The sequence below is a fragment of the Hypanus sabinus genome, chromosome 1, assembly GCF_030144855.1.
Source record: "Hypanus sabinus isolate sHypSab1 chromosome 1, sHypSab1.hap1, whole genome shotgun sequence".
Lineage (NCBI taxonomy): Eukaryota > Metazoa > Chordata > Chondrichthyes > Myliobatiformes > Dasyatidae > Hypanus > Hypanus sabinus.
In genome coordinates this window covers 105,199,963-105,222,485 of record NC_082706.1, presented here as the reverse complement: position 1 = coordinate 105,222,485, position 22,523 = coordinate 105,199,963, and the positions used below count along the sequence as shown (strand labels likewise).

Sequence of the window (22,523 nt, the reverse complement as noted above, 5' to 3'; positions counted from 1 at the left end):
CTCTCGGAAGAGCTCCCTTAGACTTAACAATTCCACAGCATCTTTAATATCCATATGTAGCTTTCCCCTGCCCAGTTTAATGTCTAGTCTCTGCATAACAACTCAGCACAAAGACTAATTTTGCTAGTATTGTATAGCATTCCACTAACTGTTTACACTTGAATCCTTCCCCCATCCCATCAATGACAGAGATCTAAAAATAACCAATATTATGTCATACTGTAAATAGAACAAAGAACTCTTTGAAATTTACCAATGTTATTTGTAACATAATTTAGATAAGGGTGACACAGTAGACCAGCCAGTAGAGTTATTACCTCACATTCGAGTGACCTGGGTTTTTTCTTGAGCTCTGGTGCTGCTTGTGGGGTTTACACATTCTCTCTGTGCTTACATGGGTCACCCCCACCCCATATACCAAGGATAAGCGAATTGTTGGCTCAGTTGGCTACTTTTAATTTCCCTTCAACTGACAAACACAAGGAGTTCATGTGAATGTAAAGAAAATTAAGAAAATGTTCAAGTGGAGGAATGAATGGGTTTGTGGTGTGAACTGCCATTGAACCATATGAACAGAAAGTTCTCACGTATTTTAAGGAAATATGAGGAAAATGAATGTCAATTTACAACACATGAGCAGAACATTTATTTAAAAATAGATTTTGAGGTCAAAACCTGCAACTACCGTAGGCTAGAGCATGGTTTTAATTATATGCAGAATTGACGGCAGTGACATTTATTTACCCACTGATTCATTGAGCATGCCATGTAGTATGAGATCTATATATTTGTTTTGTTGCCAAACACTTGGCGGATATTGGAAGGTGCAGGGAGGGTCGTTTCTATGAATATTTTTTCTTAAACTGCTAGTTCACATGGAATCTTGACAGAAAAGAGTGAGAGTCTGCACTGCCTGGAAACACCGACAGAAAGAGTAGCTCCAAAGAAGCGTCGCCTCTTCACCTTCATTTGCATCATGTATTTTCACCAGTCGGATTTGTAGATACAGTGCCTATAAAAAGTATTTGCCCCCCTTGAAAGTTTTTATTGTTTTACAACGTGGAATTACAGTTAATTTAGTTTGGTTTTCTTGACGCTGATCAACAGAAAAGACTCCTTTTCAAATTGAAAACAAATTTCTACAAATTGGCTTAAATTTCTTAATTATTCAACACAAAATAAATGATTGCATAATTTCTCACCCCCTTCAAGTCAGAATTTAGCAGATGCACTTTTGGCAGCAATTATAGTCTTGAGTCTGCGTGGATAAGTCTCTATCAGCTTTGCACATCTGGAAACTGCAATTTTTCCCCATTCATTACAAAACTGCTCAAGCTCTGTCAGATTGCATGGGGATCATGAGTGAAAAGCCCCTTTCAAGCTCAGCCACAAATTCTCAATTGGATTGAGGTCTGGTCTCTGACTTTGCCACTCCTGGACATTAATTTTGTTCTTTTTAAGCCATTTCTGTGTAGCTTTGGCTTTATGCTTGGGTTGTTGCCTTGCTGGAAAACAAGTCTTCTCCCAAATCGCTTTTCTCTTGCAGTCTGCATCAGGTTTTCCTCAAGGATTTCTTTGTATTTTGCTACATTCATTTTACCTCTACCTTCACAAGCTTTCCAGGCCCTGCTGCAGTGAAGCATCCCAACAGCATGATGCAGCTACCACAATGCTTCATGGTAGGGATGATGTTTGGTTTACGTCAAACATAGTGTTTAGTCTGATGGTCAAAAAGCTCAATTTTGGTTTCATCAGACCATAAAACCTTCCATCTTCCAGCTGACTTCATAGTCTGTCACGTGCCTTTTGGCAAACTCTAACTGAGATTTCATGTAAGATTTTTTCAACAGTGGCTTTCTCTTTGCCACTCTCCCATAAAGCTGTGATAGGTGAAGCATTTGTGCAACAGTTGTATGCACAGTCTCTCTCATCTCAGCCACTGAAGCTTCTCCTCCTCCAGAGCTGTCATAAGTCTTCTGGTGGCCTACCTCACTGGTCCCCTTGCATGGTCACTCACTGTTGGTCCTTCCAGATACAGGTATATTTTTACTGCGATCAATTAAAACATTTAATAAAATGCAAGAACAAAGGAACTGTTTGTGGATTACAGGAAGAATGGAGACAGGCTACCTAACCACTATTTACATCAATGGATCTGGCCTGAAGATTTACATGTTTACATAAAGTGGGAGGTGCGTGTTTGTGTAAGAAATTATAATGTTACTGGTACTATAATAATAAATAGTACACATGAAGCTGAAGCATTAAAAGATGAAAAGTTGCCATTGCTGAATGAAAGTGTGTCAATGAGCTGGGAAATGCGGGGAGGAGCAGTCTGTAAGGCATTCAGACAGGGAGTACATGGCAGCATGGTGTTAAGAAATCTTAACAGCTTGGGGGAAGAAGCTGTTACCCACCCTGACAGTTCTGTTTCTTGTACTGTGATACCTTGATGATAGGAGGTCGAAGAGATTGTGGGAAGAATGGGAGAGTCTTTGCTAATACTGGAGGCACTGCATGTGCAGTGTTTCTGACACACACACACACACACACACACTCTCTCTCTCTCTCTCTCTCTCTCTCTCTCTCTCTCTCTCTCTCTCTCTCTCTCTCTCTTCCCCCCCCCCCCCCCCATATAAGGGAACGTTGTTTGGATATCAACAATCTGCTGGAGGAGCTCTGTGGGTTGAGCAGCAGCAGGGAGATTTGGAGAAAGAATTGTTGACTCTGTTTTGTTAAGAGTTTGGGGAGAATTGGGAGAATTAGCATGTCACCCAAGACTGCCAAATTTCTACAGATGTACTGTTGAGAACATTCTTACTGCATGCATCAAAAGAGGCTGCAGAGTGTTGGAGACTCAGCCAACTCTATCACGGGCACAGCCCTCCCCACATTCAGGAAATCTTTAAGAGCTGGTGCCTCAAGAAGATGGAATCCATCATTTATATCCTCAGTATCCAGGAAATGCCCTCTTTTCATTCCTACCATATGTGAGCTAGTTGAGAGGGCAGATTTCAGGACTAATCCTCACCTATCTCCTGCCAGCTTGTTTCCCCCCCCCCCCCCAAGCTAATTATTCAGGCTATGATCACAGCTCTTTTCAGTCCTGACTAAGGGGTCTCAACTTGAATTGTCAACTGTTTATTTCTCTCCATAACGTTCTATCTGACTTGAGTTCCTCCAGCATTATGTTTTTAGTCATGAATGGTAGACTGATTCTCCTGTCCATTGTGAGAATTTGAGTTGACCCAAGTCCATTGATTTGCAATTTTCAAAATTTCATGCATATACCAATTGCTGGTTGATCCCCCGTTACATAAAAACAAATTAAAAGAAAAACACAGAGCCGGGAGATTACTCGTGCACATTTACTTTCGCTTTTTACTTTAAACAAGGCATGTATGTGATGTGGGGATCTAATGCCATATATATACTTTTATATATAACCCATATATCATTATGTAAACACCAAAGAATGCTTAATCAAGCAATATATTTACAATATTACTCGAATATTATATTAAATATTAAATGTATAACAAAATCTGAGGCCATTGGTTAAGTTGTAAGTTCTTTAAGGTTAGCTCTTGCCTCCCTGCCTATGCTCGCTGTGTTTTCCTTTGAGGGAAATATAACCTTTTAATATCCTGAGTTTATGGGGAAAAAGTTCGGAGTAATTTTGGAGTGTCATTTCCATTCTACGTTCTGATGTAAGATGGAAAGCAATGCTAAGATGGAAATCACAATTGTGACTGGCTTGGCAAAAAAACTGGTTTACAGTATTGTTATTAACAAATTTTAATTTCTATTGGAATAAATATAAACTGGATATTAAAATTAGTTTATTTTAGTAACCTCATGACTACTCTGCAATTCTTGCAAGTTTGGCTCATCCATCCCTGGCCAGTGTGGTTCTGTTTTGAAAGCAGCCCCATGGTTTTTGAACTCAACCTCAGGCAGGCAGACTCTAAAGCAACAAATGCACATTTTTATATGGGTTTTTGAAATCTGCGTAAAATGTGACAGACTATGAATGACAGTTTTGGTCTACAGCAAAGAATTGTCCGTGGAATAGTCTTCAAGATTTATTCAAAATCTTTATTATGGTTACGAAAGGCTTTCTAAAATAACAGTGGTAAGTTGAAAAAGCAGAATTGTTAGACATTTAGTCTTGCTAATACTGTAAATCAGAAAGCTGTGAGAAACATGAGTAGAATTGATACAAGTTTCCAGGCTCTTAATGCTGTGAGAGTTCATATTGCGAATTTATCGGTGTAGGCAATCTTGTATGGACTATCAAGTTTCAAGTCTGCTTGTTTTGCTGTGTTGGTATTTGAATTACTTAGATGGCAGGCAGCTGTCCAGATGGATTGATGTTTTTGAGTCCAGCGATTCCTAAGTTGCCATGAAGGAGCCAAGACTTCATTTTGGAACTCTTGACATAATATTTTGTCATCTGATAGATTGCTGCTGATAACTGAAATGGGAATAACCTAAAATTTTGTATCTTGTTAAACATAAGCAAACCGTCTGTTTTTCTCTGTGTAGGTTTCACCTTTTAAGGCTAAAATGCAACTAACTGGTTTTACGTGCATTTTTATGGTTACAAGGATCACTAAAAGCTTTCCAACCGACAAGTATAATAACATGACACTTCAAGAGCACTGGGATGTCAGCAACCTCTCCTCCTTGGTACATCACATGGAGGCTTCTTCATAACTTTGTGCTGTTGGCAACAACATTTCCTGCACCATCTTCATCAGTAGAGGAGCATCACAAAACTGTGTACTTAGTCGCTGCTCTAATTGCTTTACACTTTTAAGTGTTTGGCTAAGCACAGTTCCAATGCCCTATTCAAGTTTGCTGATGACTCTGCCAAAAGCCGAATCAAAGGTGGTGACGAATCAGCATGTAGGAGGGAGATTGAGAATCCAGCTGAGTGGTGTTTTAACAACAACTCCTTACTCAATGTCAGCAAGACCAAGGAGCTGATTATTGACTTTAGGAGGAACAAACCAGAAGTCCGTGAGCCATTTGTTATTGGGGATCAGAGGAGGTGGGGTCAACAACTTTAACTTCCTTTCTGTTATAACTTTAGACGACTTGTCCCGGCATGTAAGTGCGATTATAAAGAAAGCCCAGCAGCATCTCTACGTAGAAGTTTGCGAAGATTTGGCGTGGCATCTAAAACTTTGACAAACCTATATAGATGTGTGGTAGAGAGTAAACTGACTGGCTACATCATAGCAAGATATGAAAATACTAATGCTCTTGAATAGAAAATTCTACAAAAAATACTAGATAATGGCCAAATCCATCACAGATAAACCCTCCCACCATTGAGCCTTCGACACAAAGTGGTATCGTTGGAGAGCAGTGTCAAGAACCCCCACCACCCAGGTCGTGCTCTCTTCTTGCTGCTGCCATCCAGAAGAAGGTACAGGAGCCTCAGGGTTCTCACCACCAGTTTCAGGAGCAGTTATTACCTCAACCATCAGGCTCTTGAACTAGAGGGGATAACTTCACTTGCCCCATCACTGAAATGTTCCCACAAATTGTGGCTCACTTTCAAGGACTCTTTCTCTCATCTTCTCAATATTCATAGGTTATTTAGTTTTTATTATTTTTCTTTTCGTGTTTGCACAGTTTGTTGTCTTTGGCTCACTGGTTGAATCCCTAAGTTGATGCAGTCTTTCATTGATTCGACTATGGTTATTATTCTGTTATGGATTTATTGAGTATACCTGCAAGAAAATGATTCTCAGGGTTGGTGACATATACGTACTGTGATAATAAATTTACTTTGAACTGTAGCTTGCTGCTCAACATGTGCCTGGCAGTTACCAACTTCATTCCCTCAAGCCCTGTCCATCCCATCCGCAAAGATATGAATCTAAATTAAATCCCATTTTGTGCCTCCAGCACATCCGAACATTTTGTTGAGCTAAGTGCTCAAAGGCGTTTGCTGATACCACAGGGAGAATTACTGGGGTTTGTTCTTAATGACAAATTTAGTTTGTGAAGGTTGCTGGTCTTCTGGTTTGTACTTTCATATTCATTTATGTATCATATATACTTCAAAACGTACAGTAAATTGAGTCATTTGCATTACCAACACAATGTGCTGAGGGCAACCCCAAGTGTCACAAAACATTCTGGCACGCATAACCTTATGTCCAGATCCAGGTGAGACAGCCACTCTGTGTCCAATGAATTCGCAGACATGTGGTCTCCAAGTTCCCCAGTGGTCTCATAGACCAGGGCCCCGGTCATCTGGCCTCGACTTCTGGACATCTGGTTGCTCTTTGGTATCGGCCCCAGGATTCTCCAATGACAGAGATCCCAAAGCTAAGCCTTGGAACTATGATAGGGACCCTGAACAACAGGCCTTGAATGACTGACTCTTGTACCTAGGGAGTCACCAGCCCATGTGCCACCTTCCCACACAGAACCTTGATCTGATATTAGGATGTAATACTGCCTTGGCTGTCTCTTACTCGATGCAGCAGTGTGGATGTAAAATCCTTTGAGTGTCCTGGCGATGAGCAGCATTTAGGCACATTGGTATTCGGATTATTCATGCAGGTTTGCATATTCCAAGTCCAGGTGTTCATATTGTAAAATAGATTTTGTCTGGATAGCTACATACCAGCTATCTCATAAGCTTGTTAGAAATAGTATCCTTCTCACCACTTGTTTTTTCACCTGCCTTCGTATCATAAGCAATGTGCTTGCTCCTCAATCTAAACAATCATTATAGATTTCAAATAGTTGCGGTTTCAGAACTTGTCAGTGTGGGGCACTGCTAATTACAGCTTGCCTACTTGGAAAAATCACTTATCTATCCCAATTCTGTTGTTTGTTACACAATTATCCTTGTAACACACACCTTTATTTCTTGCACAGCAACTTTTTAAGTAGCAGTTTATCAGATGCTTTCCAAAAATCCAAACACATGGAATTGCTCTTTCTTACACTTGCTTTCTCAATACATTCTCAAATGGTTTGAATAAACTTGGCAAACACTATTTCACTATAAAACCATGCTGACTCTGCTTGATGATTTTAGAAATGTATTACTGTTATTCGTTTAGCAATGATTCCAGTATTTTGTGACTGACACATGCCAGATTAATTGGCCCGTATCCTGTTCTGTCTCCATCCTTTCTTGAATTGGTTGTTAGATTTTTGGTTTTCCTATCAGTTGTGATTTTCTTACTATCTAGGGAATTTCAGACAGTCGTGACCAGTAAATAGTTAATAGGGGGTTAGCTACCCTTGATTTTTCTGCAATGTGTAAAGTATAATATGAGCAAGGTGTTGTCACAAAGCTATTTTTTTCCCTCTGGGATTTTCTGTGGACCGTGTATAATTTGTAGACAAAAGTACTTTGTTGAAGGGGATGATTAAATCATGGACTTGGCATGTTGACTATACCTGAAATTATGTTTGAAACATCAGAACCCAAAGACCCTTGTGGTTCAAAAGCTATTTTGTGAAGAGTTGAAGTTGTCTTAACCTACTTCTGGTGAGCATTAAACTGTGGTGCAAATTGATTCAGCAATAGTTTTCACTGTCACTCATCCAGAGTAATGTGTCTTTGTTATAAAAGAGCTCCAATATCTATGATGCTTTCTCTGCACCTGACTTTATAATAACCGATCTAGAAGTGTTATTGGGAAATGAGGCTTACGATTTCCAAGTTTAGCATGGAATCTCTTGTTCCTGGCTTCATCCCTGTCCCAGCTTTGTTTCATTTTGGAGTGATGGAAACTGATGGTTATGGTGCTTAAGTCATTCGATGGCGAGAGAGTTTTTTAAAGTTGGAAATCACTTGTACCATACACTTCTCCATTCACTTACCACCCACACATTTCACCTGTTGGCTCTGCTTCTCCCCATCCCCCTCCTTGTTCCTCTTCCTTTCATTTAATGATCCTGAGCCTGCCTTCCTTATCAGATTCTAGCACTGATACCCCCTGAGTTCCTGCTTATCACGATCCAACACTTATCTCCACCATCTGTCTTCCTTCCCTTCCAAACTATCCCCGGCTCCATCTGCTCCTTTTGTCTGCTTCCATCATCCATTTACCCATTCCCTCCTCCCTCTTCTACCTGGTTCATTCTGTTCATCATCTTAACCTCTCATTCCTCACGGATGTTGCTTAACGTACCAGGTTCCTTGAGCAGATTTTGTTGTTCCTGAAACATTAACTTTTTCTCTTTCTGTGAATACTGCTTAAACTGAGTTTTTTCAATTTTTTTCTGTTTGTTTCATTCTTTTAAGATACAGAAAATGCCTTTGGTGTTTCAAAAAGACTTCAAAATGTATTGTTTTACTGTCATTTTTATAACTCTCCATTCAACAAGTAATTTTTGTATACAGAAATTGATAGAATATTATACAGAAAAGAATGAATTCCTTTGAAGGCAAACAAGAGAAAATCTGCATATGCTGGAAATCTGAGCAACACATGCAAAATGCTCGAGGAACTCAGCAGGCCAGGCAGCATTTTGTGTGAATTCCTTTGAAGGGATGAGTTATCCCAAGCCAACTGAGCATGACACAGCTGAGTTGAACAACAGCTTGAATTCATCCGTGCTGCATGCAACTATCATTGTTTTTGGAAACCCTACCTTTGGCTCAAACTTCCTCCCTGTTGGTACTTCCTTTTTAACTGCCTCATTCTTTGTAGCAATAATGATTCTCTCCCACTAAGTTGTGAACCATCTTCTGGAATATGCAGCCACATGCAGAAGTGTTACCCTCAATCTTGGAACAAACAGGTACATTATTCCTGAATCTAGCTATGGTTGTAATACACAACAATGCAGCAACTATCTTGCATATAAGTTCCACAAAGTGCATATATCAGTTCCATATTTGAGGCATTTTGACCAGGATTTGAGGAGAAACTCTTCTTCCCTTCAAACAGTGCAATGAAGCTTATTTTTATGTTTGAATGGTGAAAGAAGGGGATGGCATGGCAGTGTAGCAGTTAGTGCAGCACTTGACAGTGCCAGCAATCACCAATTCCCACTACTGTACATTCTCCCTGTGACTGTGCGGGTTTCCTCTGAATTCCATCCACATTCCAAAGGTGCATTGGTTAGGCTTAGCGAGTTGTGGGCATGCTATGTTGGCGTAGCCCCCAGCACATTCTTGGACCGTGTTTGCATCAGTTACCAACAAGACATTTCATGTAGATTGTTTCAATGTACATGCGACAAATAAAGCTTCATTCTTTGCCTGCAACAAGCAACATTTAGTGAGCATTGCACTGAAGTATGCACTTGAGCCAGTGGCATGAGACTTGTAGAACTCTGATATGCTGGGTATCTGATGAGTAAAGAGATATTAGACTGCAGATCAATTAATAATATTAAGATGATTTTAGAATGCAGTATATTCAAGCTTAAACAGACTCTTGTCAGCTGTCTTTGATTTTTGTCCTAATTCTGCATCCACTGCTCTGGTTGCAAATAAGGCCTCCTCTTTGCTGCAATGCTCTCTGTACAGTTTCTCTGTCTTCGTGAAACTCATTAGTGCTGTAATGGTAGGATAGCTGATTTGGTGTAAGTATGCGCAAAATTTTGCAGATCATTGCTAACCAGCATTAAAATAGCTCTGCTGATTTTGTTTATGTTCAGTGGTTAAACTAACAAGTTGATCCATGCTGAGACAGTGTTTCTGAAATTGCTGAAATACATTTGATAGTCTAATGAGGGTTGTTAGCAGTTTTTTGATAATGCATGATCACTTGTCACTACTTCATGATTTAGGTCAAGTTGCTGACCACATAAGAATGTAAGTTTTGTTTGGATTTTCAAGTATCGATGGCTCAATCTGGTCTGGCAATCTGTTCCAGGAATGTCTCCAGCAAACTTGCTGCTGGACAGACATGGATGTTTTGGCACTGATAAAAATGAAAGAATTTTTGGAATGCTGTAGCAAGGGTACTTGGTGAATATTTGCCTTTTGTGTGTGCATGTGCCTTAACAAAAGAGGTTGCTTTAAAGATGACTTTAGCATTTGGTGCTGTTTTGCTCTTGATAGCTGTTTATGGAGTTTCAAATTGCATTTTCACGTTATAATGCAGCTTAGTTTTGGGACTACATGTTAACTGCTAGTCTCAAATAAACAGCATCGTAGTAATGAGTGGGTATATTGAGTGGATATCTTTGCCTCATAGTTGATTGCAAAGTTATTTTGTTTTTAGTGTGAAAGCAAACTATATATATATATATATATAGTGTTCCTGCAAAGCTTTCAGCAATTTAACTTGTATGCTTTGTAATTACAAATTTGTATAATTTATAACAATGTTGCAAAATGGCTTGAAGTTTATTCTATAATAGAATAATGTGCATGAGGCACCTTTCTAAATCTTCCCACCTGATAGCTCAGTATTAGTACTTATTTCTGTTTTAATGAGTTTTAATGTTCTATTTTCTGATGTCAGGCATGTAACAATTTACTTCGGAAATGTTCTTGTTTTAGAGTAATGGGTAGAAGTTTGGAATGGAGATGTGGGAACTTGTTCCACTTCAGATGTGGCACTCTAATCATTCACAGGTTAATATAGGGTTTATTTTCAGAACAGAATTCCATATGGATAACTGAAGTGTTTTAATTCAAATGATAAGGGTTGTGATTGAATCTTAGTCAAATACCAGATAAAAGGAGTTAAATAAAATTTGAGTACATATGACGGGGAAATAATACACTGACACCGACTGAGGTTTAGTTAACAGAAACAAAGCAGTAGTATAAAAAGCAACACAAAATATTGGAGGAACATTTTGGGCCGAGGTCTTTCATCAAATCAAGAAATCGAAAGGTCTTTTTAAGGATTGTGGCTTTTCATTAACCTTGTCTATCCTTCCAGTCAACATGGCTCTGAGCTGTAATGTCTGTGGAGTTTTTGCCTCAGACTTTTAGGTCCGTAGAGGTGGTCTTGCGGTAAGTGCAGGGAGCTGGGGTCATGTTAGGGTATTGGGACAGGGATGTGATGGAATTAGAGGTCAGGCAGTAATTGAAAAGACTGGCAAAAGCCAGCATTCAGAGCACTCCAAAGTTGAAGGCCAGCAATCCCTGTGGATGGATGTCAGGTCAGCAGGTATCTTGGTCAATGACCAATGGCAATGGGCCCTTATGATGAGAGCTGATGACCTCCAGTTCGGAGAATCCAGTCTCGGCCATCCAATTGGGCAGGTAACCCCCACTGGTCCCTGTGAACCGGGGTCAAGGCACATGTGAGTACAGAGGTTAAGGCTTGAGGTTAAGTCTTATGATTGATGAGTCCTGGTGTTGGTACCCAGAGGTCAGCCAAGTCAGGAGATTGAGGCTTAAGGTCAAAGCCCCAGCATCTGTGAGTCTGGGCCAGGGATAGAAGGGTGAAGGCCTGACATCTGAGAGTTGTGACCAAGGACTGGTGGTTGGTGGCCTGCCTGTGTGTGGGTTGGAGAAGGGCTTGTTCTGCTGAATATTGTGTATCGGCTGTTTTGGGGCTGGAATGTGTTCCGACATTTGTGGGCTGCCCCAGCACATCCTTGGGTTGTGTTGGTTGTTAGTGCAAGTGTAACCCCCTGGGTCACCTCAGGCTCGCTCAGCTCATTCTCGTCTAGGGGGAGCAGCCTTCGGCCCCGCCAAACTGGGTAATCAGCTAGTGTGGATGCTGTGTGATGTCCCCGCCTCACCCAAAAACAGACAGTACACCATATGCGATTAAATGAGTACAATTTATAAAGGTTACTATAACTAAGTGATTAATAACGATACAGTATATATGAAGAGAAAAATAAAGAAAAGGCGCCAAACTTATCAAAGTCCAAACCACTTCGTGCACAATCGTTGGAGCTCAATTTCTGAAGTCTTCTGGCGACCATTCGATCCCCTCCGAACTCCTGGACTCGCAGCTCAGGACCCTCTGAGTGGTCAACCAAGCACATCTAGCTTCATCCCCTCTCCTCGGAGTACCTCCCGGCCTCGGACCCCCGCTTGGGGTCCGATCCTCACCCAGCTTACAGCATTGTGTCCTCTCTCTCGACCCCCTCGCACTGATCTCCCCAAAAGCCCGTCAACAAAAGCTTACATACTCAGAAGAAAGAACATTAATCCTCATTTGGTTTACAAAGGAATACAATTCTCCCAGCGCTCTCTCGCAACAAAGAAACATTCCTGCTTTTAACAAAACAAAAGAAGCCCTTTTGATTACATACACAGTAACAAAGAAAAAAGAAGAAACCCCCTTTACACAAGCACCACGTTTCACTGTAAGCTTCAAAATACATGTGATTTAGAAAAAGAATCTGAATCTGGATAAAGTTTTCAGAGGATGGAATGGGCTTTGAGGAAGATATGGGGGGAGAGACTTGGGAAGTTCTTGGCAAGGAGGTAACAATTGGAATAGAAGATGAAAAAACATGGCATTAACTTTAGTGGGGGAAAATAGAAAAATGGCGTTTTTAAATAGGGAGAGGTAAAAAGTTGCTGGTCACAGTTGTGCAGTATGGAATAGGGACTGCGATTCTTTAGGCTTGGGAGGTACTGAATTTGCTAAAGCAATTTAAAACATTGGGATTGATGATCAGGTGGCAAGGCTTTGTAATTATTTGTACGTTTTGGAAGTTAAAAATGATGGACCTTTTCATTGTGTTAGTATTTGCGGAGTATTTCTTTACACTAAAGAGGTAAACAAACACTCAGAGCTCTATTGCAGTACTAATAAATGTGTACCACAGGAGGAAGCCATGTTGCCCAGTTGATCGAAGTTGTTGCTGCTGTTCTGCACGTTTACTTCCATTCTATCTGCTACTTATCCTTGCAACAAATCTTACCTTAGTTTTTTCCATTCTTCACCTTTAAGTGAATTTTCTCAATAAAAGTGTATTTTATCAATGTGCTGAATCTTTGAATTACCTTGTCAAAGAATGAGAGGTGTCAATTGATGAGAATTATTTCACCTGATGGTTTTACATTGAAGTTAAATAACTGAGGTAAAGCACCAAGTCAATCATTTGAACTTTGAAAGAAGTCAGGTAGTAAGAAGACCTTCGTTGTATGACAAGGATTTGATTTTTTTTTGTGCAGGTGTTTAGGATATTTGACCATTTTACAATCGCACATTAATCCAAATGTCATACCTGCAGATTCTGGGAATGTAAAATTAAACACAAGCAACTAAAAAAGCCCAGAAAATCATATGACCACAAGACATAGGAGTAGAATTATGCCATTTGGCCCATCCAGTCTGCTCTGCCATTCAATCATGGCTGATCCTTTTTATCTCCTCCTCAACCTCATTTCCCAGCCTTCTTCCTGTAACGTTTGATGCTATGTCCAATTAAGAGTCTATCAATCTCTGCCTTAACTACACCTTGAAATGTATGCTAACATTGCATTTGCCTTCCTCACCACAGACTCAACCTGCAAGTTAACCTTTAGGGTGTTCTGCTCAAGGACTCCCAAGTCCCTTTGCTTTTCAGATTTTTGGATTTTCTCCCCATTTAGAAATAGTCCACGCATTTATTTCTACTACCAAAGTGCATGAACATGCAATTTCCAACATTGTATTTCATTTGCCAATTTCTTGCCCATTCTCTTCATCTAAGTCTTCTGCATCCTACCTGTTTCCTGAACACTACCTGCCCCTCCACTAATCTTCATATCATTTGCAAACTTAGCAAGGAAGCCAGCTATTTCTTCAGCAATATAAATTATTGATGTACAGCGTAAAATGAAGTGGTCCCAGCACCATTAGTCACTGGCAGTCAACCAGACAAGGATCCTTTTATTCCCACTTGCTGCCTTCTTCCAATCAGCCAATACTCGAACCATCTTAGTAACTTTCCTGTAATACCGTGGGCTCTTAACTTAGTAAGCAGCCTTGTGAGGCACCTTGTCAAAGGCCTTCTGAAAGTCCAGATATCCACTGCATCCTCTTTATCTATTCTACTTGTAATTTCCTCAAAGAATTCCAACAGGTCCATCAGGCAGAATTTTTCCTGAAGGAACCCATGCTGACTTTGTCCTATCTTGTCCAGTGTCGCCAAGTACTCCATCACCTCGTTCTTGATTGTTAACTCTTAACATTTTCCCAACCACTGAGGTCAGGCTAACTGATCTATAATTTCCTTTCTGCTGCTTTTGTCCTTTTCTTAAAGAGTGGAGTGACATTTGCAATTTTCCAGTCCTCTGGCAATTTTCAGTCCAGAATCCAATGATTTTAGAAAGATCATTTCTAATGCCACCACAATCTCTAACGTTACTTCTTTCAGAATCCTAGGCTGCAGTTCATCTGCTCCGGGTGACTTATGTACTTTTAGGTCTTTCAGCTTTTTTGAGCACCTTTTCCCTTGTAAAAGTAACTGCACTCACTTCTCTTCCTTCACATGCTACAACATTAGGCATACTGCTAGTGTCTTGCACAGTGAAGACTGATGCAAAATACTAATTTAGTTCATTTGACATCTTCTTGTCCCTTGTTATTACTTCTCCTGCCTCATTTTCTAGCAGTCCTATATACACTCTCATCTCTCTTGTTTTTTACTTGAAAAAGTTTTTACTATCCATTTTGATATTATTTGCTAGCTTGCTTTCATATTTCATGTTTCCCTTCTAATGATTCTTTTAGTTGCTCTCTGTTGGCTCCCACTAATTTTTGCTTTGTTGTATGTCTTCTCTTTTGTTTTTACATTAGTTTTGACTTCCCTTGTCAGCCACGGTTGAACTATTTTGCCATTTGAGTATTTCTTCACTTTTGGAATACGCATATCCTGCATCTTCCTCATTTTTCCCAGAAACGCCCGCCAAATCATCTGGTATCAGTGAAGGGGAAAACCATCAATGTTTTGTGGTTGGTGGCCTTCACTGCGCTGTTTGTTTGACAGGACTTGTATAATTTGAAAACTCTTAAGAGTAGTTGGGTTATTGATTAGTTTGAATTGCTGGTTTTGGATGCACAGTGAAATTCTAGCATTTTATTTGTTCACATAGCTTTAACAGGTCTGGAATAATATCACTGCAGCAAACAATGTTTTTCATGTCAGAAGTGTAAGAGGGTGAAGGCTCTTAACAACATTTAGGAATGCATGTAAGTTGTAGAATGTGTTGCCTGACAGCTGAACTTTTTCTTAACTTTATGTTGCAGGTGAATCAGGATTAGGAAAATCGACGCTTATCAACTCTTTGTTTCTGACAGACTTGTATTCATCAGAGTACCCCGGCCCTTCACATAGGATCAAAAAAACAGTCATGGTACGTCTTCAGAATGCAAAATGTATGGCTGGTTTAGTTTTACACTGAGTGTTTGTATTTGTGTTGAATTGAAGTGGCAATGAATTCCAGTTAATTGGGACACATCAGGACTATTGTATTTTGGTTCAATTAAACAGCTGTCCTAATTAGCTGAAGTTTCATGGAAATAATTAAAAAAGTATTAAGAAAAAGAGAAATTACCATTTAACTGAGTAATGAATTTTGTATTTAAATGAAATACAGAACAAATTAAAACACTACCAATACTATTATAGCACTATGAAGCTGTGTATTGATACCTAATAGTTACTGACTGAGGAATTCATCCAGTATACACTTTCATGTTGTAAATGAATAAAATCAGCGCAGACACAGTGTGCAGATAATGGACTGCCTTCATACAATGCTTTCGATGATTGCAAACTCCAAATCTTCATTTTCATTATAACTTCCAAGACAATTGTCAATACCTTCGAGCTCTTCGTAGTTCCTAACTTGAAGTAGTGAAATCATTTCATTTTCAGTCCTGCCCCTTTCTAGCATCTCTAAGCTTGGATATTTGAAAACACAGTGAGCAAAACAGTTCTAAATTGTCTTACTGCTTATTTCCCTCCAACAATTAGTGAGAAAAATCTCTGCTATTTGAACACACTCAACTGATACTATTTAAAAACTGTTTGCTCTAAGCATAGTTTAGTGTCTAATGGCCATGCAAGTGCACTCAACTGATGCTAGTTAGAAACTGTTCGGCTGCAGTCTCCTGTCCCAATCAAGCAACATAGTGTCATAAATCAATGAAGGGAATCCTAAGAGTTGTCCCAAGTAAGTGGCTGTCCTGGTTATCTGATGGTCAGTTAAGTGGAATCCACTGTATTCAACGTGTTTTGCTTTTTTTTTGCAACAGTGATCATACATGTGTCCTTAGGAACATGGAATAATGAGGTGGGGGTTGGGTCCCTGTTTCAATTTGTTGGCCGGTTGTCTTTGACATAAATCTCCAATGTGTCTGCAGTAGACGAAGCAACCCAATATAATCTGAAGTTTAGAATACATTATTCCAAAGTTCAAAGTAAAATTTATTATCAAGGTACATACCTGTCATCATATGCAGCCCTAAGAATAATTTTCTTGTGGGCAATCACAGTAAATACAAGAAATGCATATAAATCTTTGAAAAAGCCCACCCTGAAGGACAGGCAACAACTAATGTGCAAACTAAAAAAAACTGTTATTAAATACAAAAAAGAGAAAAAAAATCAATAAATATAGAGAACATGAGATGAAGAGTCCTTGAAGGTGAATCCATAGGTTGTGGGAACAGTTGAGTAATGGGGGTGAGTGAAATTATCCCTCGGATCAAGAACTTGATGGTTGAGAGGTAATAACTGTTTCTGAACCATTATAACATTTTGAAAGCTTGCTATGCTGTAGATTTCAAATGCTATCCAAGTTCTCCATTTGGGTATTAAAAGATTATTACAAAAGTGCTGATTATTAGTAGAGCCTAGAAATTAACTGTTGAACTTGTTTTGTAGACTAAATATTTATTTCACTATTGGGATTCTCTGATTAAAAAGACATATTCCTATAAACTGAGTGCTTGATGGAAATATATCCAAAGGGTAGAGGCACAATGGATGTCAAGGTGCCAGATGTTGAAATTTCTTCTTGTGCTCTGCATTCACCTGATTTCAAAGTCCATTTGGAGGAGTGTTGTCAAAATACAAGTCACTGTACCATTTAGTAGGGCCTCTCTTATTCACAAACCCCTTGTTTGTATTTGCCACATGTCGCAGCTTTGTGCTGTTTCCTCGCATCAGTCTGTTTGGCACAAGTCGGCTTCAACCCAAGAAAGATTAAATTCATTTTCATTCATGTTGTTTTCATTCCAATGCCTGTGGCATTACTGGAGGTTTCTCTGTAGTTTAAAAATAAAACCAAATGTCAAATTTTCACTGTAACTTGTAAACCAGCGGATTTGGAATAGTTTCAAGACTTTTTCATATTGCTCTCTTTAAATCTGGTCTACCAAGTTTGTTACTTGGCAAGATGAAGAGATGTGATTTTCCTTTCAGTCGAATAAGTAACAATCTGAAAAATGGTCTCTAATTTGGGGGTAAAACATATTTACCCAAGTATCACTTGGGATTTTTCAGTTTTTATTCCATCTGTTCATTTTAGAATGGTTTAGATGAAGGAATAGAAAGGCTTTAAACTGCTTCATGAGGTGTCTACAGACTTCCTGTTAATAGCTACTAAGGGGCATGATGTATGACTGTCAATCAAAGAGGCTTGTAGTAAAGTTAATTTTGTTTTAATGGAAGACCTAATTCTCACTGGGAAGAACAATGCATCACAAAATAGATATATAATGATTCTTTTGAGTGCGTTTGGGAGTGTTATGTACTGACTGGAACCAGAAGCCATGTTAGTTTCATTGACAGATTATGCAAAAGACAGCTGTTAATCTGACCTGGCAACATTTATTAACATTTGAAGATGAGAAACTTAACAAAATCTAGACTTACTAACTGTTAATGCAGTCTAAGCGTTAGATGGTGGCTGACAAAACTAAATCCTCACCAATTTTTAATAGGAGAAAATATAGCTAAATGTTAGGAGCAGTTCACAAACCAATTTATTTTCATTCAAGACTATTCAGTACTTGTCGGTCGAGCTCCACTTTGCAAAGGTAACGAAGGAAGTACAGACTTGTATTGGGGCAGAGATAAAGGACATGGAAGACAGACAGTCAAGGACCTTGAAAACAGGTCCACATGCAATGAATTCCAAAATTAGCATTTTTCTGTTGTATTAGAGGTAATATAGAGCCTTTTGGAAATAGATGCAAGTAATATTTCAAATGAAAGTGAGGAAATGTCAGACTTGTTGAATAATTACTTCATCTGCACAATAGAAAAGGAAGCTAACATATCTGATGTTTGAGAGGAACAAATAATAAACCATGGACTGGAACTCTGTGTAAGAGAACAATATTAGAAAGATTAATGAGATTAAAGAGTGGCAAATTGCTGTGGTCTATTGTATTCCATTTTGTGCTTTAAGGGGAGCAGCAGAGGAAGTAATATAGTCATAAAAAGTACAGGACAGAAATGGGCCTTTTGGGCCATCTGATCCATGCTGAGCCATTTAAGCTGCCTACTCCCATCGACCTGCAATGTGACTATAGCCCTCCATACCCCTACCATCTGTGTAACTATCCAAACTTTTCTTAAACATTGAAATCATCTCACGAGCACCACTTGCATTAACAGCTTGTTCCACACTCTCATCGCCCTCTGATTGAAGTTCCCCTCAAGTTCCCCTTGAGCATTTCTCCTTTCACTTTTAACCCATGACCTCCAGTTGTAGTCCTACCCAACCTGCTTGCACTTACCCTATTTATACCCTTCATAATTTTGTATATTCTATCAAATCTCAAATGAAATGCTAAGCAGTAGTTTCTATGCTGCCCTTAAATAAGGATTTCTCCTCTTATCTTAGAAAATAGTAAACTCAGCTACATGTCTTCGGGAAGAGTGGGGGGGGGGGGGGGAGCCACTAAACTTTCAATGAAATTTAGTGTTCACTTAATCCTTGAAGAAAAAAAATAATGCCAGTTAAGCCAAAGTAGAATTGTAAAGAATTGAGCACCGTAATTACTTAATGGAACTATGTATAGTAATGGAGAAGGATGTCTTTGGCCATTGCTGATGTTGATTTCCAAAACGAATTTAGCAAGACTGCACAGAAGAGTCTGTTACTTAAATTTGAAATCCAAGTAATTGAAAACAGATTATTAACCTGGGATAGGACATGAGTTAGATAGTTAATGGAATAGAATGGACTTTTCTGGGAAAGAAGTGATTTAAAGGTGACCTCAACTTTATGCAGGAACTGCAAAAATTCACTATATTAATGACTTGGTCATTCATTGGAGGCACATAACCAAATTTGAAAATAAGCACACAGGTTAGCGGCATATTCAGTTATGTGAATGGCAGCAGAAGATTACAAAGATTGAGTGAACAAAATTGTGGCATGGTTCTAATTGGAATTAAGAGGAACACATTTGACAATTGTTAAATGTTAAGTTTATAATCATAAAATAATTCATCATCATGGAATGTTAGCTTTAGTTTTGCTGCTTTGCATTGCGGACTGTAGTATTACAAGACTTCGAGTTTTGTCATATTTTAAATTTTTAGTAAATTACTGAGGTAAATTGAAGCATTATGTCAGTGAGAAATCCAGTTCAAGTTGCTCTAACTTTAGTAGCTGAGATGGGCAAAGCCATCCAGAAGAGAAGTTAGAAAATACACCATGAAGTGAGATAAGAATAGAACATATTGTCATTAAAACTTGAGAGATGCTAGCTGAATTTGATAGATTTTTATTGGACAACATGGCCATGGAAATTTGATAGCTTTGTGATGTACAGAAGATTGACAATGAGCAGGTTTGAACAGAAAAGTCAGATTCCTCAGTACCTACTTCCTGTGTAAAGGAAGCAAACGAGGTACGTTCTGGTTAATTTTGTGCTGAGAATACAAGGTAACAAGATTAATCAGGGGACTTGGTACATCGGTTCAAAAATAACAAGCAAAACATGCTTTGATACAATTTGTAGGTAATAATTGAATATACAATGAAACCTAATGACTCCTAAAGGAGGGTAATTATGCAGTGAAAAAATTGCTGTCAGGAAGTTTGATCTGTTCATGCTTAGCAATTTGAATAACTAAAGCTACCTGCATCTTGAAAAGTGATATGAATAATTATTCATTTGCACAACTAAAGGACTTTAGAAATTAAGTAACAGGTATTTTAGCTTGATCCCTACTTGCAGCAGCAATGGTCAACCCTGAAGTTTCCCAAGGATTAACGCACATCTGGATTCTCAGGGCTGCTTGTGAGTCTTATTGAAGATTTCTTATTCATAAAAAAAATCAGAATTATATGAATGTTCTGTGTTGTAATTTAGATCACATTGCATTTCTCAATTAATCCAGTATATGGTTTGAATATTATTCTTCTTCCACATTATCCAGCCAGCTCATGTTGGTATTTGTTGTGACTAACTGCTTTTCAGTGCAGTTAGTTTCTTCTGACTTTTGAAAATTTGATTCAGTGCTTTGAGTTAAAATGACATTAAGCTTCTGAGAGTTACCAAAAGAAATTATTTTGCCCAAATTGGTTGTGAATTGCCAGTTCTACTCAAGTGATATAGAAAATTTAATTTTTGAGTATGCAGTAGGGATAGCAAGGATTAAATATTGCAGTGTAAATGGAGTTTTATTTCACAATTTGTCATGCTTATATTTGTGATTGGATTTGTGTTCCATCTTTGGGAAGATAAACAACTACCTGCAAACTATATAGCTTATCTGAAGATAACAGTTGAATAATGACCCATAGTTTTTATGAGTACGGACCTATATTTTCAGGATTTCAAATGACATGAATATTCATTAGTTTGTTCATGATGAAGTGAAATATTGTAATGTTCCAGTAATAAAGGGTCTCACTGTTTTGATTGAAGAACAAACAAAACCTATCAGTCTGGAGACAATAGTTAGTTTTTGTGCTAGCCAGACTTGTCAGTGCCAGCCTGCAGAAAGTAGCAATGAGCTGCTTTCATACTTAAAATTCTTGCAGCGCCAATTGTCTTAGAATTTCCAGCTTGTCAAACCATGTAGCTGTTGACAAAAACAAGACATAATTGGAGACAACCCTTAAGTGTACGTTTGTGATTTTTATTTGCTAGAGATGAATTTAAATCACTAGTCTTTTTCTACAGTGATATACAAAGTTTTATTACAGATAATGTGTTTGATTCTTTACATATAATTTATTATGAACACCTACGCTCAGTCCGCCAGAAAAAGCAGGATCTCCCAGTGGCCACACATTTTAATTCCACGTCCCATTCCCATTCTGATATGTCTATCCATGGCCTCCTCTATTGTCAAAACGAATCCAAACTCAGGTTGGAGGAACACCTTGTATACTGGCTGGGTAGCCTCCAACCTGATGGCATGAACATTGACTTCTCTAACTTCTGTTAATGCCCCTCCTCCCCTTCTTACCCCATCCCTGACATATTTAGTTGTTTGCCTGTTCTGCATCTCCCTTTGGTGCTCCCCCACCCTCCTTTCTTCTGAGGCCTCCCGTCCCATGATCCTTTCCCTTCTCCAGCTCTGTATCACTTTCACCAATCACCTTTCCAGCTCTTAGCTTCATCCCACCCACTCCGGTTTTCTCCTATCATTTTGCATTTCCCCCTCCTCCCCACTACTTTCAAATCTCTTACTACCTTTCGGTTAGTCCTGACGAAGGGTCTCGGCCCGAAACGTCAACAGTGCTTCTCCCTATAGATGCTGCCTGGCCTGCTGTGTTCCACCAGTATTTTGTGTGTGTTATATAATTTATTAAATTTTGAATGAATCAGTCCTTTACAGTGTTTTACTTCTCATTGCTGGATGTACTGCCTAACTTGATGATTATTATCAAGCTTGGATATTTTTTCATGTTGTGAAGTGACTTAAGTTTTTTTTTGTCCAGCTAAGTGCACAATATAACGGACTGTAGTTTGTCTCAATGACCAATCAGATTATAAGAAAAATAAAACAGGATTAGACTAACAGAACCCTCAAACCTGCTCCACCATACACTATGGTTATGGTTGATCTACGTAGGTCTCAACTCCTTTTCTGTGTGCCAGTTCCTCATAATTCTGAATACTTTGATCTTTCAATATGTATTTATCTCCACCTTAAATGTGTCTAATGATCTGGCCTCGATAACAATCAAGAGCAGAGACCATAAGAGATTGGAGTAGGAATAGGCCATCTGGCCTGTCAAGCCTGCTCCACCATTCAGTAAGATCATGGTTGATCTGGCCATGGACTCAATTCCACCTACCTACCTTCTGCCATAACCTTTAATTCTCCTACTATGCAAAAATCTATCTAACCTGATCTTAAATAAAGCTCCAGAGACTCTCCATCCTCTTGTAATCTATGCTAATTTTAAATGACTAGCTTCTTTTGTAGTTATTTCTTAATGTTTGCAACTTTACCATTACTTCAATATCTGCCCTTTTTATCCACTTCCAATGAATGTCCCAACCATGCTCAAAAATCACTAGAGTTCTATCCATTTTCATTTTTGTCATTGTTGGCAAAGACCGGGGAATGGCAATGGACTGGCTTGTTTGTTGTGTCTAAAAGTGGTGTGTAGTGAATAGTTCAAGCTAACTAGT

The 22,523-nt window shown here is 38.9% G+C and overlaps 1 protein-coding gene across 1 annotated transcript in view; it reads left to right on the top strand.

Annotated features, from left to right (window-relative positions):
* The window catches only part of LOC132396067 (septin-7), a 122,439-nt gene that overhangs the window by 19,885 nt on the left and 80,031 nt on the right, over positions 1–22,523 (top strand). Inside the window, exon 2 of the mRNA XM_059973433.1 lies at positions 15,153–15,259. Within this exon, the coding sequence (XP_059829416.1) occupies positions 15,153–15,259 (107 nt within the window). The remainder of the gene's footprint in view (positions 1–15,152; positions 15,260–22,523) is intronic.